Raw genomic sequence first — 13,560 nt, 5'->3', positions numbered from 1 at the left:
CATGCCTCATCGCCGACATCATTCAGTATCTCGCGGATCGAAAGACTGAATTCGATCCTGGTACGTGCTCAAGTTCATTCGCGTCACACACACACACACACACACACACCGCTGCCTGACCGGACCATCCACCGTGGTGCTGGAACACAGCCTATGTTTACGAGGACGTCAGCAAGGCTATCCAGCATGTCCACGCCTCGCGCCTGCTGCACACCGAAATCATGAACCACCTGGATGTCTACCTCAACGCCAATCCGGCCCTGGGCGAGACCCTGTGGCGAGTAAAGGAGGCCGGCCGGCAGGTACGATCGAATTTTCTTACGTGCAGCGACGAACCTCTTGCACAGCGATGCAGCTGCACAGCCAAATGTTGTGATATTAATCATATGCTGCCTACCATCCAGCTATTCCTGGCGACGAACAGTCCGTTCGACTTCGTCAACGCGGGAATGGAGTTCCTGCTGCAGGGCCACCTGCCCAATGGAGTCAAGCACTGGACGGAGATGTTCGACTTGGTGATGACCAGCTGCCGCAAGCCGTCGTTCTTCCTCCACAATCGCCCGTTCCGGTGCGTCGACGGCTTCCTCTTATTGGCCTGGCTTGAGTGTCTCATCCTTCTGTATCTGCTCAGAGTGTACGATCCTGCTACCGGCAGAGTGACCTGGGATAGACCCAACCCGAAGAACTACTCAGGCCAAGTGCTGGTCGAGGGCTCGCTCAACGTACGTCTATGTTTGCCATCACTCTTTGCGCCGGGACTCGCGGAGAGGCTGACAGTTTCTCCTCTCTCTCTCTCTCTTGTGTGTGTGTGTTGTGTTCATCATGGTGCACACAGCAATTGATTGCGCTCACCGGATGGAAGGGCGATCGTGTCCTCTACTTTGGCGACCACATCTTCCACGACTTGAAGGAGCCCTCATCGGTCGCCGGCTGGAAGACGGGAGTCATCATTCGAGGCAAGCTTACCTTTCCTTGCTCCTAGGCTCGCGTGTGTATCTGTTTTCCTCACACGTGTTTCCTGCAGAGCTGGAGAAGGAGGTGGAAATCCAGAACTCTAGCGTGTACAGATCCGTGTTGGCCGAGCTGTTGGAGGTAACCTCCCCACTCATCATATGGCGCCCAAGTGAAGCGGGCCTGGAGCATTGACCTTCCTCGGGTGCAGGTCGAGCGCTTGATGAAGAAGTGCATGTTTATATCTGGGGAGTGGTCGCAGGAGGTCGTTTTCGCCCTCCGGCAACACCGAATACGGTTGAGGAAGGGTACACTTTCGCCCCAACCCAGCTCACCCATCGCCGCTTTCTTGCTCACGATGACGGCCGCGCGCAGACCTGAAGAACTGCATGAACCCCACCTTCGGGAGCGCCTTCCGAACGCACAAGCATGGTACGTGAGAGTCACCTCGTTTGCACTGTGTGGCCGTTCGCTCACACCGCACACGCCGCACACAACATCAACAGCGTCGCACTTTGCGTATCTGCTGCAGCGATACTGCCGGGTGTACACGAGCAAGCTGGAGAACTTCCTCAACTACCCGACCCACTACGTCTTCTACCCCGAGCGAACGTTCCTCCCGCACGAGGCGCAGATCCCTCCGGCCAGCCTGTGGAAGACCATCTGCCCGCCCCGCGGCGACCATCCCGCCGGAGACGAGTAAAGACCTCACAAAGAGACGCCCGTGCCGGTGTGAACATAGGAAACCTCGAGTCGTCTGCCCAGCCCAGCCCTGGTAAGTGTAAAGACTCGCAAGCTCAGGCTCTGAGATTGAAGAACATGACGCATCGTTCGTTGTATTTGTGGCTGGTCTTCTTCTTGCACGCGTGGTCCGGAAAAACCTACTGGGACACTCGCACTGACTCTAAACGAGCAGCCGTGGGTAAGTAACAACACCATCAACAACAACCACCACCACCAGGCATGATCATGTCATGGCGTAGTGAGCGTGGGCGGCGTACCGGCATCGAGATCGACAAAGGACTGCTGCTGGGGCGGCGGGCTGCTGGCGCCTTCGGAGGAGGAGCCGGTCGTGACCTCCTCGGCGAGCCTGCTCTTGGGCTGGACGTGGCCGAAGTGCTGGTGGAACCATTTCCGCTTGGTCTCCTCATCGGCGGTCTTACCCTCGACGTACTCATAGAGCGTTCCCTGTGCAGATCAAGCGCCAAAACACACGACACACGACACGACACGACATGACACAGAGCCAGCATCGTCAATACTTCATCTCATGAGTGCCAGCGCGTGGGGTGAAGTGTGGACCTGCTTGAGGTGAAGCTTCACCCGCTGGTACTCGCATCGCTCCTGGTTCCTCTTCGTTCGCTCGGCCTTCTTGTGCACCTGGTCCCCTGCACACGATACGAGCGTGAGCGTGCTGCCCAACGACTCAACAAGTAGTGGACGGGAGATGGTGCAAGGAGGGGAGAGTAGTACTGGTCTTGATAGCGCCAGCCCTCCACTTCTGCATGATGGGGATGCGTCGCGTCTCACGCTGCGCCTCGAGCTGGGCCGAAGGGAAAATAGCCAGGGGAGTGGCTCCATTCGCGCCTTCAAAACAATTTGAATTAATTCTAAATTCATTTGAACGAAATGGACAAAGAACGCAAACGAGTAGATCTACCTGCCCGCAGACCGGTGGTCTGAGCCCAAGGAAGCGTGCGAGCAAGGGAGGGCTGCAGAGTAAATTAAAATCCATTCAATTAAAGTGAGATTGGCCGGAGCAATGCGGATTGAGTGGAAGAAGGGAGAAAGTGTCCGAGTGCATACCACCGCCGTGGAGCGGCTGCCAAGAAGGCGCTGGCTGTACATGGCGGCAGGTAAGATGGAAGTTGGATCAAGATTAGAGCTCGCCAAGGGGGCCGGGGGATAAATCCGGCGGCCGCTCCCGGAAAAAGAAAGGAGAGAAAAGACTGCGGCAAGGCGAGCCGGAGAAGCGGCGGCGTTCCAATCCGAAGCAAACCACCAACGGACAGAAGAACGAATTGAAGCATCATGGGTAAAATCAAGAAGACGAGGAAGTTTGCGGAGGTGAAGCGCATGATCAGCCCGAAGGATGCTCGCGTGTACGCTTGCCTTATTTCATTAATCTTGAAATTTCTGAGATTCGCGTGATTGACAATTCTCATGAAATCGTGATTGCCGCCGTGCAGTAAGCACAAGGAAGGTGGAGCACAAAAGAAGCAAGACGAAGAGAAAGAAAAGAAGAAGGATGCTGAGCTAGTCAAGACGGTGTACGTTGCCATTCCAAACAACTCGTTAAACCACCCAGCAAGCCGTCGTACTGACTCGCTCTCTTGACATGCAGCCCCAAGGCTTCTTCTGCTCTCTTCTTCAAATACAACGCGCAGCTGGGTCCGCCCTACTACGTGCTGCTCGATACCAACTTCATCAACTTCTCCATCCAAAACAAGCTCGAGATCGTTTCCGCGATGATGGACTGCCTCTTTGCCAAGTGTACGCTGGCCACCTTGTCTTCTTCTTCTTCTTCTTCTATGTAAGCCTATGGCTCACTTTTTGTCTTGTGTGCAGGCATTCCGTGCATCACCGACTGCGTCATGGCCGAGTTGGAGAAGCTGGGTAAGAAGTTCAGGGTGGCACTCAGGTATTCACTACACCTCTCCCCTGTGTGTAACAGCGGTGGAGTTCTTGCTGTACAACCAATGCTGATCGATCTGTTCAAACAATAGAGTGGCCAAGGATCCGCGATTTGAACGGCTGACATGCAGCCACAAGGGTACCTACGCCGATGACTGCCTCGTCAGCCGAGTAAACATGCACAAGGTATCAGAGGGCAAGAAGACAAGGCTTGCACACTTTTGCGAGCAACCGTGCCTCAATCATGTACATTGAACTAACATACATATACCTGCGTGTGTCGTGTCGTGTTCTTCCAGTGCTACATCGTGGCCACTTGCGATAAGGACTTGAAGAGAAGAATTCGAAAGATCCCCGGCGTGCCCATCATGTACATTTCGCAGCACAAGTACTCCATCGAACGAATGCCCGAGGCTCTTGGCGGTACGCACCACACCCCCAGGCACCTAGCTCGCCGTCGTCACATCAGCAGCTCATCTCTTCTTCTTTCTTTCTCCCTCTTCCATTCCAGCGCCTGCCTAAGAACGTTGTGGACCACCAGCTTCGTCCAAGGGCAGCCGTGGCAAATAAATAAAAAGAAAATAAAAAATCGTGCTTATTCGAATTATTTCCTCGAAGGGGCTCGAAAAGAAGCGATTTGCAATCGGAGGCGGGAGATGCTGATGGAAGAGGATGGTGGAGGTTCTTCCCTCAAGCGGAAGAGTTCCCGCTTGGGTCTACCAACTTCGACAGCCCCCACGCCCAACAAAATCGTAGGAGGCGAAACGATGCTCATCGGTGACTACAGCGTTCGCTTCCCCTTCACGCCCTACCCCCGCCAACTGCTCATGATGGACCGGTACGGAGTGGGCCTGCAAATCTCGGCCATAGTGAAACTCGGCACTAATTTGCAAAAGCTCTTTCAAGATTGATACGAGGTTTGAAACAGAGCGAGCATGCACTGCTCGAGTCGCCCACAGGTACCGGCAAGACTCTATCCCTCCTGTGTGCCGCCCTCGCCTGGCAAGAGAAGGAGAAGGCTGCTGCTCTGCAGGTTCGCGTTGTTCTCTCCCGCTACGCACAGCTTTCTTTACTGACTCAACGTACATACAGAGAACCAAGGAAGCGCAGGCCAGCAAGCGGACGAAGCTCGAGGTGGAGCTGAGTGAAGAGGATGTCGTCCAACTCGCTGGCCCGCTTCACTTCGATCTTGTTGTCTTCATCCAGCGCGTAATTCCATCGCCTCTTTCTGTTGTTCATTGTATGTCTCTCTCTCTCTCTCTTTGTAGGCGCATCATGCTTGAGAAGCGCGCACCAAGCAAAATGGAGGCGGGCACCATAACATCCACCCTGAACTCTTGTGGTGTTTTATTGGGACTACTTCTCATCCCGTGTCTAAACGCCCATATGAACAGAGGGTGTGATGACGCTGTCGGGCTTTCCCACTAAAGTGTCAAGATGAGCAATGAGCTGTGCAAGTCTTGGCTTGAGATTGGTGTCCAGACTAGCCAAGTTGGCAGCTGTCAGGTTGCTTTCCTCCAGTTCTAGTCTGATGATGTAGAAGAGGCTGTCCTTATGGCTGTGGTGCTCACATCTCAAGTAGGCTTCATGGGCCTTGCAGCCAACGGAGCAATCTGGCACAAGACTGGGTTCAAGTGCAAGCGCCAATTCCCAGAACCTTCCATCCATGTCATCAGTGTCCTCTTCCTCCTCTTTGTTGTCGCTGGCGCACTTTGCATCTTCCTTCTCTTCATCATTGACATACTCTTCCTCGCTTGCTGCGCCAGGGGATTGTGCAGGGAGCAACTTGTGTGCCTGGCTGTCAGTGTGCCCTTCTTCTTGCCTTTTGTTGGCACTCTGGTTGTCCTCGCCAGTGACGGCAGTGAGGGCTTGAGCGCGGAGGAACTCTAGCACCTGATAGTGGGAGTATTTGACGCCGTACCAAGCGCTCGGGGTGTACCAGTTGCCACCCATCGGCGTGATTATGGGCCAGTGGAAAAGAAAAGTGAGCCACCACAGCCAGGAGCGGGTTGATGAGAAGAATGCGGGTTGATCACACTCGTGAGATTTTGGGCCAAGGTTCTTATTTTTTGGATTCTGTTGTCTTCCAAGGGCCGAGATCAATTGAGGAGGCAATGCTGCCACACAAATGGACTTGTCCTCCACTGAGCAAAGAGGGGCCGTATGCGTCGGCATCTTCGCTTTCTCTTCGTCGCCGTGTATCTACGGGGGTCTGTTGGTTTAGCCTCTTGTACCGAATGCCACACGCGTTGCACAACCTGCCAGGTGAAACGTCGTGTGAGAGAGAAAGAGACACTGACAACCAGAGGTTGCAGCGGGCGCTGATGCTTGCTGCACTTTGTCGCCCGCTATGCTGCCATTCGTTCCACTCGGAGCACACATGACAAAGGACACACGACCAGGGCCAGGCAACTCGTAGCAACGTGCCCAGCAGTTCGAGCGGCAGGCTGGCCATGAGCGCGGCTCCTGAACTCGCAGCCAAGGGCATATCAACAGACATGAGGCAGTTGTCGTTGTTGTTGCTGGTGTGTGACGTAACTCGGAACAATACCGCAACAGCCCAAGATGCAGGCCCTGAGGCCAAGCTCTGACTTTGGCAGAGGGCGCATGCCAGCGGTGGTTACCTAGAGCGAACACGTAGTCTTGTACACACACGATGTAGTCTGCAATTCGACAATATGCTAACGCAGAGGGCTTGCAAACAGCGGCCACCATGTTTGCGTCTTTGGCCAGCTTTACAAAGTCGATATACTCTTGGGTTGCAATGTCGACCGCGCGGCTGCCGTAGGCGGCATTCTTTTGCCTGACTATCTCTAGGACTTGGGGCAGACGGGCCCGCAGCATCTCGGCCGCGATGGACGCACAGCAGTCTTTTTCGGGGTTGAACGCTTCGGCGACCAGAACTTTGGTGGCGTAGGGTCTGCTGTGGTACGCGCAGGTAGCCGTCGGGGCCAGTGTACGTGCCGTGCTTGCCAATCCAGGCGTGTGGGTCGGCCGCGGCTTCTTGGCCCCAGAGCATATGTCTGATGTCGATCCCCATTGTTTGGGGCAGTTACTGCTTTTGTACTTGGTCAAAGCGCCTTGGCTGCAAAGTGCAGTGTGACTGCAACGGCACGCCGATCGTTGCTTGTTATTGGCACCACAAACACTTTTCGTGCCCGCGGGGGGGCAAACAAGCTGCGCCTGCCCTTAAATGCATTGAGAGCATCTGAGCGTATGAGCCAGTGCAAAGGCTGCGCGGATGCGAATAAGTCCGCCCGAGAGTTGGCCCGAGATTTTGCGCCAACGCTATCATGTTGGGGAAGAGTGGCCCATGAAAGAGGTTGACGACTGGTGGGACGCGTGGTGTTGGCCGATGCGCTCGTAAGCATGGGCGGTGCCGCACATGTCTCATTCTCATAGACCAATAAAGAACGAATGCGCAAAAGGTCAATCGCTCGTATTGCTTGTTTGGTTTGCTTGCAGAGTGGCTGCTTTGGCTCGTTGCGGGTGCCACCGTCCTCGGCGTGTGGTGAAAATGCCGCTACGCTCGCCATTGACGGCGCAGACGGTGCCCATCATCGGCGTGAGCGCCACGTCGGGCGAGGACATCGTAGAGCGCGGCCTGCGATGAACGCCACCATCGCCAAGCCCACTCGCTCCAGACATTGTAGCAATTCCTTCCATTCTTGGGCCTCAGCCGTTGCCTCTTTTTGGCTCACTTGTGAACTTCGAGGAATGCCGTAAAAGGGCAACCAATCAAGTGGACGGCCTCCATCCAGTGGCCTCCGGCAGAAGTCACACCGTTGTTAAGGACCGTACTTCACTTTGAAATTTCACAATGGTGCCTCTGAAATTGCCCAATGCCAAACTTTAAAATTCCTATTGGCTGACACCAACCAATCAAGGAGAGGATTTTATTTATAGCACCTTGTTCAGTGAAAATTCAAAGTGTAGTACTACTACGGCCGAGACGGAAGGAACACCCCTCTTTAATCCCTCTAGCGCATTCCCTTCCACACGAAGATGCCAAGTGCTAGGAGAGAGACCACGCTGCTCTTCTTCTTCTTCTTGGTGGCCTGCGTCAGTGTTGGCCCAACGGCGGCGCAGACGACCCTAGAATTCAAGGTGGACAGCTGGTGGGGCACTAAAGGAAGCAACATCACCACCAACGTACTGTCATGATCCCTCCTTGCTCGCATCCATCAATCCGTCTGAACTCTACAACCATGTCCAATGCAGTACAAGCTCGGGAACGACTACAAACCGCCTCTTAGCTTCCGTGTGCACATCCCAAGGACAAGGGAAGATGTAGGCCAGTCCCTGCCCAGTGTGGAGCTACAAACTTTTATTGACACTTTCTTGTTGCTTTGTCAGTTTACAAGCCATGGGTTCAACGTCTACCCGGACCTACCCCATCGTCAGTCACCTTACCCAGCGGACGAGTGGTACCTCTTGAGGTTTGCTGTTCGTCAGGTGTGTGTGTACAACACAGACTACTACCACAACAACTCTACTTGTGATGACTGCAATCAAGTAAGTCAAGTCAATCCTCACCAGCTCTCCAACATTGCTGCAGGTAGAGGGCCAGGCCAACTTTGCCACGGGCGTGCGCGGGCTCCTCCTGGTCCGCCAGAGCAGGAAGGGGCAAGTCAACTCGCTCGAGGCCACCTTCCCATGCAACTCCACGAGCGCCTGGTGCAACTACACCATGCCTTTCCGCAGCCGCGAGGTGCAGTACAGGGGTCAGACAACAGCGTTGCACTTCTTCTTCCTGGTACTCCTCCTCCTAGTCCTACTGCTACTTGGAGCAAGAGGATGAACATGTGTAGGAGGCTTGTCTTACCAACCCCCCCCTTCCTCCTCCTCTACAACAACAGTTTCATGAAGGTCCGCAGACATTTGATGTTGTTACAACATCGCTCACCTACTACGGGGCCATCCAGCCGGAGGTCTCTGCCTGACCACAAGAAGGAAGAAGAAGAAGAACAGTGTTCCCTCCCATGTTTGTCTTCTTCGTTGTGAGTTGAGAAAAGTTGTTGTGAAGTAAGGCTTCTCCCCAAGAAAGAAGGTGAAGATGAAGAGGAAAGGAGTCCTGTTCGTCTTCTTCTTCTTGGTTGGTTGCCTCCAAAACGTCGCGCGCATGAGGCTTACACAAGCTCTCACTGTGCCTTGCTCTGGTGCACATGCTCCAGGCACACCACAGGTGGCCACCAGAATGTACAGTACCCCCCTCCCAAGAAATGTGGAAACCAGGTCTCACAACATCAGTGGCCCTGGGTGCAGGTGCCAAGGACTGATGTGGAAATGACTCCTGTGCAGGTATTGATGAAAGTATTTGATCCAATAAATGATGCTCAGACTCTCCCACTTGGTTTCTCTCCAACTTTGACAGGTGCTGACTTGTGTAGGCCACCATGCGCTTGTTGCTGTCTGGGGTCCAGTGTGAGAGCACCATGCATGATGGCCAGCTTGGATGTGTTGGTATGGAGGTAGAATGGTGCCTTGAAATTGGGGAAGATGAGGACCAGCATGGATGTCAGTGCCACCTTCAAGTGCATGAAGGCACCCTCACACTCCTCCAACCATGCCACTCCCTGAAACGGTTCCACCTGCAGGAGCCAATACAGCAGTTCTGCCACCTCCACAAACACCAGCACAAGTTGGTGGTAGTAATTGCATGGCCCAAGAACGCCTGCACCTTGGTGGTGTTGCTTGGCCACACCATGTCCTGGACCGCCTACCTTCTCTGGGTCCACTGCACAATGTCCATGTCATGCTGGAAACTAGCTGGTGCATTGGTCAACCCAAATGGCATCACCATGAACTCAAACATGCCATGGCACATGGTGTCAGTGGCAGCCACCACGGGCTCCCAGCTCAGTGCATCCTGGTACAGTGCCTCAGGACTGCCCTCCATCAACTCCAGACCAGGCTTGATGACTGAGCACACCCAGTCCTCCTCAACTCACTCAGCCTCTGCCAGCAGGGTGCCAGCAGCAAGCTTGATGGGCCTCATGGAGAAATTCACCACATCAGTCACAGTCCAGTGTTGGCCTTCCTTGTCACACCATGCATTGGCCAATGTGCAAGCCACATGTGCAGTCTTGAGCCCTTGCCCAAGCTCTGTATGCTCCAAGAGTAGGCTGACATAGTACTGTTGTACAGCTTGCCAGCACTTACACCATGATTGTGCACTGTTGTAGATAATGTAGAATGAAAACTATTCTGAGACATACTGGAGCTTATGAGTGTGTTGGCCCACCCAATCTCACCAAGCACACTGAGTTGTAAGCACACAAGTCATATGCCATGGAAATCACCCACCATCTCACAGCTGCACATACCATGTAGGGCTTCCTACTCTTTACAAGTCTCTTAAAGCACATTTGTCATCAAACGACAGCATCCTTCTCATGAGTATGCACACACACACATATGACACACACCACTGCACATGCACACTTGTCAGTATCTTGTCTCAAAAGCAGAAGGGGTATGTATCCTGACAAGGACATCATGTGTGATGTTTCAATACTCTTGATGTTGTGTGTTAGTAATAATAATAAAAAAACAATGGGGGACTGTGATGTACCATCTTGCCTTGCTTCTTGAACCCATCATGTTGCTGACAAAGCTCCCAGTCTCAGTCTGGTGGGTGCAGGTGACACTGGTTCCCTGGAGGTAGTGGTCAAAGTAGTCAGCTGGGCTGGGTGAGAGGTAACTGACAATGAGGAAGTTGTCAACCCAGTAGAGACCACCTGTGCTGGTGTTGTAGTTATAGTACAGGTGTTGTTCACCTTGAGCATTTGCATGATCACACCCATGGTCTTGTTGACAACACTGAAGGAGCCAATGCTGGACCATGAGCCCAGCAGGTAGGAGAGGCTGCCATTGATGGCCCAATAGGACTTGGTGTAGGTGGTGGGACATTTGGCATTGGTGGTAATGATGGGGGTTGTGCTGTAGGGGGACTGCCTCTCACCAACAGCATGCTGGTGGGCACCACCCACAGAGGTGGAAGCCATGCCCAGCAACTGAGGCAAGGCCCCAATGAGAGCATGTGAGGAGCCCTCAACTGAGGAGGTGGTGGCCAGGACCATAATTGCCAAGAGTATGGCAAGTGCAACTGATGTACTGTGCAGATGCTTCATGATGGTGCCTGATTACTTGCTTTATTGAAGGTGGATGAGTGAGTTGGCGCTGTTGGATTTGGTGCAGAATGGAGGCAGGAATGCCCCCTGTAGTTTTGTGGTCTCTCCTTTACTATGGGAGTATAAATACCTTCTCAACCATACTTTCTTTATCTGACTTTCATGACTGTGCTTGGCTCTCACCCACCTACATCATCCTAACTGTAGTTGTTTGGTGAAGCCAGAACAACACAGTTTGTTGCAACCCAAATAAAGTGGCTCCCCTCTTCATGTGACAGTTGGCATGGAGATGACTCAGCTAGAGTTGGGGACATGCAGTTAGTGTCTTCCTTAGACCAGCATGAGTACACTGTGCTTATTGAGCACCTACATGGACTGCATTGGATCTCTCCATTGCTGTCAGCTCAGGCGCTTGTCCAGGCCAGGGATGCACTGGTGCTAAAGGTGGAGGTCAGGGTAGCTGCCCTGGTGGTCACAGACATTGAGGGGTGGGCCACTGCTTCCCTGCTCAACACAGAGACCACTGTCCCCTTCATCAACTCAAGGCTTCAAGGTCTTCATAGAGGCCCATGCTGAGGAAGTGAGACCACTCCTCTATGACATGCCACACTATAGGAGGAAGGGCAACACTGAGCCTATGTCAACCTCTTCATGATGTACACCAACAAAGCAATCTTGACCATAAAGTGGTAGGAGATGGCAATGTGGTGCATGGTGCTGTTGGCCAGGAGCACATCCACATCTCACAGGGCCTCATTGGCCACCACATGGGCTCAAGTGGGCATGAAGACATACGTGACACCAAAGACACAAGTGTCAACAGTCAAGCAGCACAGCACCATGGAGGCAGGCCTGAGGATGAGGGCCACCACTTTGTCCAACACCAACAGGACCCTGGTGCAGGTCTGCAGCAGGTTGGAATGGGCACACACCACCACCATGACAACCAGCCACATTAGGGCACAGGTGCATCATGGCCTTGCACCATCTGGAGAAGGCCTCCTCCTGAGCCTTGTGGCCAGAGCCAGCAGTGCAGGACAGGAAGAGTTGCCACAACACCATCCATCCAATTGGCAATGTCATAGGCCCTTACAAACCATACACAGAATGTCTACTGTTGCAAAAGGCCTGACCATTGTCATTGACAGCTCCTTTCGTCCAAGCAGCCGTGGCAAATAAATAAAAAGAAAATAAAATCGTGCATATTGGATTATTTCCTCGAAAGGGCTCGAAAAGAAGGGAATTGGAATCGGAGGCGGGAGATGCTGATGGAAGAGGATGGTGGAGGCTCTTCCCTCAAGCGGAAGAGTTCCCGCTTGGGTCTGCCTACTTCGACAGCCCCCCCGCCCAACAAAATCGTAGGAGGCGAAACGATGCTCATCGGCGGCTACAGCGTTCGCTTCCCCTTCACGCCCTACCCCAGCCAACTGCTCATGATGGACCGGTACGGAGTGGGCCTGCAAATCGGCCATGGTGGAGAGACGTGAAGGATGAGATTAATCTCTCGGCACTAATTCGCAGCTCTTTCAAGATTGATACGAGGTTTGAAACAGAGCGAGCATGCACTGCTCGAGTCGCCCACAGGTACCGGCAAGACTCTATCCCTCCTGTGTGCCGCCCTCGCCTGGCAAGAGAAGGAGAAGGCTGCTGCTCTGCAGGTTCGCGTTGTTCTCTCCCGCTACGCACAGCTTTCTCTACTGACTCAACGTACATACAGAGAACCAAGGAAGCGCAGGCCAGCAAGCGGACGAAGCTCGAGGTGGAGCTGAGTGAAGAGGATGTCGTCCAGGCATTCCCCTCCCTTGACCGACACCGACAACAGATGCAGAAGGAAGCGGAGGAAGAGGCCAAATACCCTCGCGTGCGTACCACACATGCCAGGGTGGGGCGCAGCAACACCATCTTACGGCCTCTCTCGACTCGCTGATGCGCACCTGGTGCAGATCTTCTTTGGGAGTCGCACGCACAGCCAGATCGCACAACTGCGCAGGGAATTGGAGCGAACGGCCTATCGACCAACGATCAGCGTACTAGCGAGTCGCGATCACTACTGCATTCACCCGCGCGTGTCAAAGAGCACTCACAAAAGCTACGAATGGTGAGTGCGCCACCTAATTGTGCAGATGTGCTTTGTTCTGACGAACCTGCCTTTGTACCACCACAAGCAAGCGGTTGAACGCAAGACAGGCACAAGGCTGCGGCTGCTCGTACAAGAAAAACAAGAAGGCCCTTATCAACGACGCGGCGCTCCAGCCGGGCGGTGAGCTCGAGGTGTGGGACATCGAGGACCTGGTTGCGCTGGGCAGCGATCTCAAAGGCACAGCCACCACGCCCTCCCTGACCAACTGATACCCAACCGCTCCGCTCTACTCTTACCTTACGCCCTGTTTTTGCGTGGCGCAGCGTGTCCCTATTTCGCCGCGCGGTCAATCGGCAAGAAGGCCGACCTGGTCTTCTGTCCCTACAATCACCTCATCGATCCCGGTACGGCAATCGTGGTGGCAGATCGTCTTGCCGGTGTGGTGCCTGAATTTTAGCCCTTGGTGGTGTAATGATAGGGGTACGGGGCACCTACGGGATAGAGTTGGAAGGCAACGTGGTCATCCTTGACGAAGCACAGTGCGTCTCTCCTTTCGCTAATCATTATTGTGATAGTCACGGCTTATGTGCATTCCTCCTCTTTGCCTCATCTCGCAGTAACATCGAAGATGCCTGTCGGAATGCTGCTAGTGTTGAAGTCTCATACACGGACATAAAAAGGTGCCACTCATAGCCACTCGCAGGCCAGCGCTAGCAGTAATGATAACGCGCGTATCTTGTGGCTGTCAGACACCGCTGCGGT

The 13,560-nt window shown here is 53.8% G+C and overlaps 8 protein-coding genes across 8 annotated transcripts in view; 5 read left to right on the top strand and 3 right to left on the bottom strand.

The window, feature by feature from the left end:
- ACA1_251550 (5' nucleotidase family protein) overlaps positions 1 to 1,654 on the top strand; it is a gene marked incomplete at both ends in the record, with an annotated part of 1,937 nt that extends 283 nt beyond the window's left edge. The window contains 8 exons of the mRNA XM_004367472.1: positions 27 to 60; positions 151 to 302; positions 405 to 568; positions 632 to 722; positions 836 to 943; positions 1,163 to 1,259; positions 1,327 to 1,383; positions 1,458 to 1,654. Of these exons, the coding sequence (XP_004367529.1) occupies positions 27 to 60; positions 151 to 302; positions 405 to 568; positions 632 to 722; positions 836 to 943; positions 1,163 to 1,259; positions 1,327 to 1,383; positions 1,458 to 1,654 (900 nt within the window). The remainder of the gene's footprint in view (positions 1 to 26; positions 61 to 150; positions 303 to 404; positions 569 to 631; positions 723 to 835; positions 944 to 1,162; positions 1,260 to 1,326; positions 1,384 to 1,457) is intronic.
- A 178-nt stretch (positions 1,655 to 1,832) lies between these two features.
- Positions 1,833 to 2,799, bottom strand: ACA1_251540 (uncharacterized protein; the record flags this gene model as incomplete). The annotated part of the gene is made up of 5 exons (XM_004367471.1): positions 1,833 to 1,855; positions 1,953 to 2,139; positions 2,254 to 2,339; positions 2,425 to 2,494; positions 2,758 to 2,799. 5 exons carry the CDS (start codon positions 2,797 to 2,799, stop codon positions 1,833 to 1,835), a joined length of 408 nt encoding a protein of 135 aa, XP_004367528.1.
- Positions 2,800 to 2,982: 183 nt separating this feature from the next.
- Positions 2,983 to 4,107, top strand: ACA1_251530 (uncharacterized protein; the record flags this gene model as incomplete). The annotated part of the gene is made up of 7 exons (XM_004367470.1): positions 2,983 to 3,053; positions 3,141 to 3,221; positions 3,296 to 3,444; positions 3,520 to 3,592; positions 3,717 to 3,831; positions 3,885 to 4,008; positions 4,097 to 4,107. 7 exons carry the CDS (start codon positions 2,983 to 2,985, stop codon positions 4,105 to 4,107), a joined length of 624 nt encoding a protein of 207 aa, XP_004367527.1.
- Positions 4,108 to 4,520: 413 nt separating this feature from the next.
- Positions 4,521 to 4,868, top strand: ACA1_251520 (uncharacterized protein; the record flags this gene model as incomplete). The annotated part of the gene is given in 4 exon segments (XM_004367469.1): positions 4,521 to 4,533; positions 4,545 to 4,618; positions 4,678 to 4,794; positions 4,854 to 4,868. 4 exon segments carry the CDS (start codon positions 4,521 to 4,523, stop codon positions 4,866 to 4,868), a joined length of 219 nt encoding a protein of 72 aa, XP_004367526.1.
- Positions 4,869 to 4,959: 91 nt separating this feature from the next.
- Positions 4,960 to 5,538, bottom strand: ACA1_251510 (uncharacterized protein; the record flags this gene model as incomplete). The annotated part of the gene is made up of 2 exons (XM_004367468.1): positions 4,960 to 5,342; positions 5,421 to 5,538. The coding sequence occupies 2 exons, from the start codon at positions 5,536 to 5,538 to the stop codon at positions 4,960 to 4,962; spliced, it is 501 nt and encodes a 166-aa protein (XP_004367525.1).
- Positions 5,539 to 7,951: 2,413 nt separating this feature from the next.
- Positions 7,952 to 8,386, top strand: ACA1_251500 (uncharacterized protein; the record flags this gene model as incomplete). Its single annotated transcript, XM_004367467.1, has 3 exons — positions 7,952 to 8,012; positions 8,060 to 8,100; positions 8,144 to 8,386. The coding sequence occupies 3 exons, from the start codon at positions 7,952 to 7,954 to the stop codon at positions 8,384 to 8,386; spliced, it is 345 nt and encodes a 114-aa protein (XP_004367524.1).
- Positions 8,387 to 9,867: 1,481 nt separating this feature from the next.
- Positions 9,868 to 10,592, bottom strand: ACA1_251490 (uncharacterized protein; the record flags this gene model as incomplete). Its single annotated transcript, XM_004367466.1, has 3 exons — positions 9,868 to 9,901; positions 10,160 to 10,268; positions 10,352 to 10,592. 3 exons carry the CDS (start codon positions 10,590 to 10,592, stop codon positions 9,868 to 9,870), a joined length of 384 nt encoding a protein of 127 aa, XP_004367523.1.
- Positions 10,593 to 12,091: 1,499 nt separating this feature from the next.
- ACA1_251480 (BRIP1 family protein) lies at positions 12,092 to 13,067 on the top strand (the record flags this gene model as incomplete). The annotated part of the gene is made up of 5 exons (XM_004367465.1): positions 12,092 to 12,191; positions 12,303 to 12,376; positions 12,436 to 12,579; positions 12,662 to 12,745; positions 12,906 to 13,067. The coding sequence occupies 5 exons, from the start codon at positions 12,092 to 12,094 to the stop codon at positions 13,065 to 13,067; spliced, it is 564 nt and encodes a 187-aa protein (XP_004367522.1).
- Between the last annotated feature and the right edge of the window lie 493 nt (positions 13,068 to 13,560).

The sequence above is a fragment of the Acanthamoeba castellanii genome (genome assembly GCF_000313135.1).
Source record: "Acanthamoeba castellanii str. Neff unplaced genomic scaffold scf7180000084768, whole genome shotgun sequence".
In the NCBI taxonomy this organism is placed as follows: domain Eukaryota; phylum Discosea; order Longamoebia; family Acanthamoebidae; genus Acanthamoeba; species Acanthamoeba castellanii.
The sequence above is the reverse complement of the archived record's forward strand: the minus strand, read 5'-3'. Positions and strand labels throughout refer to the sequence as shown.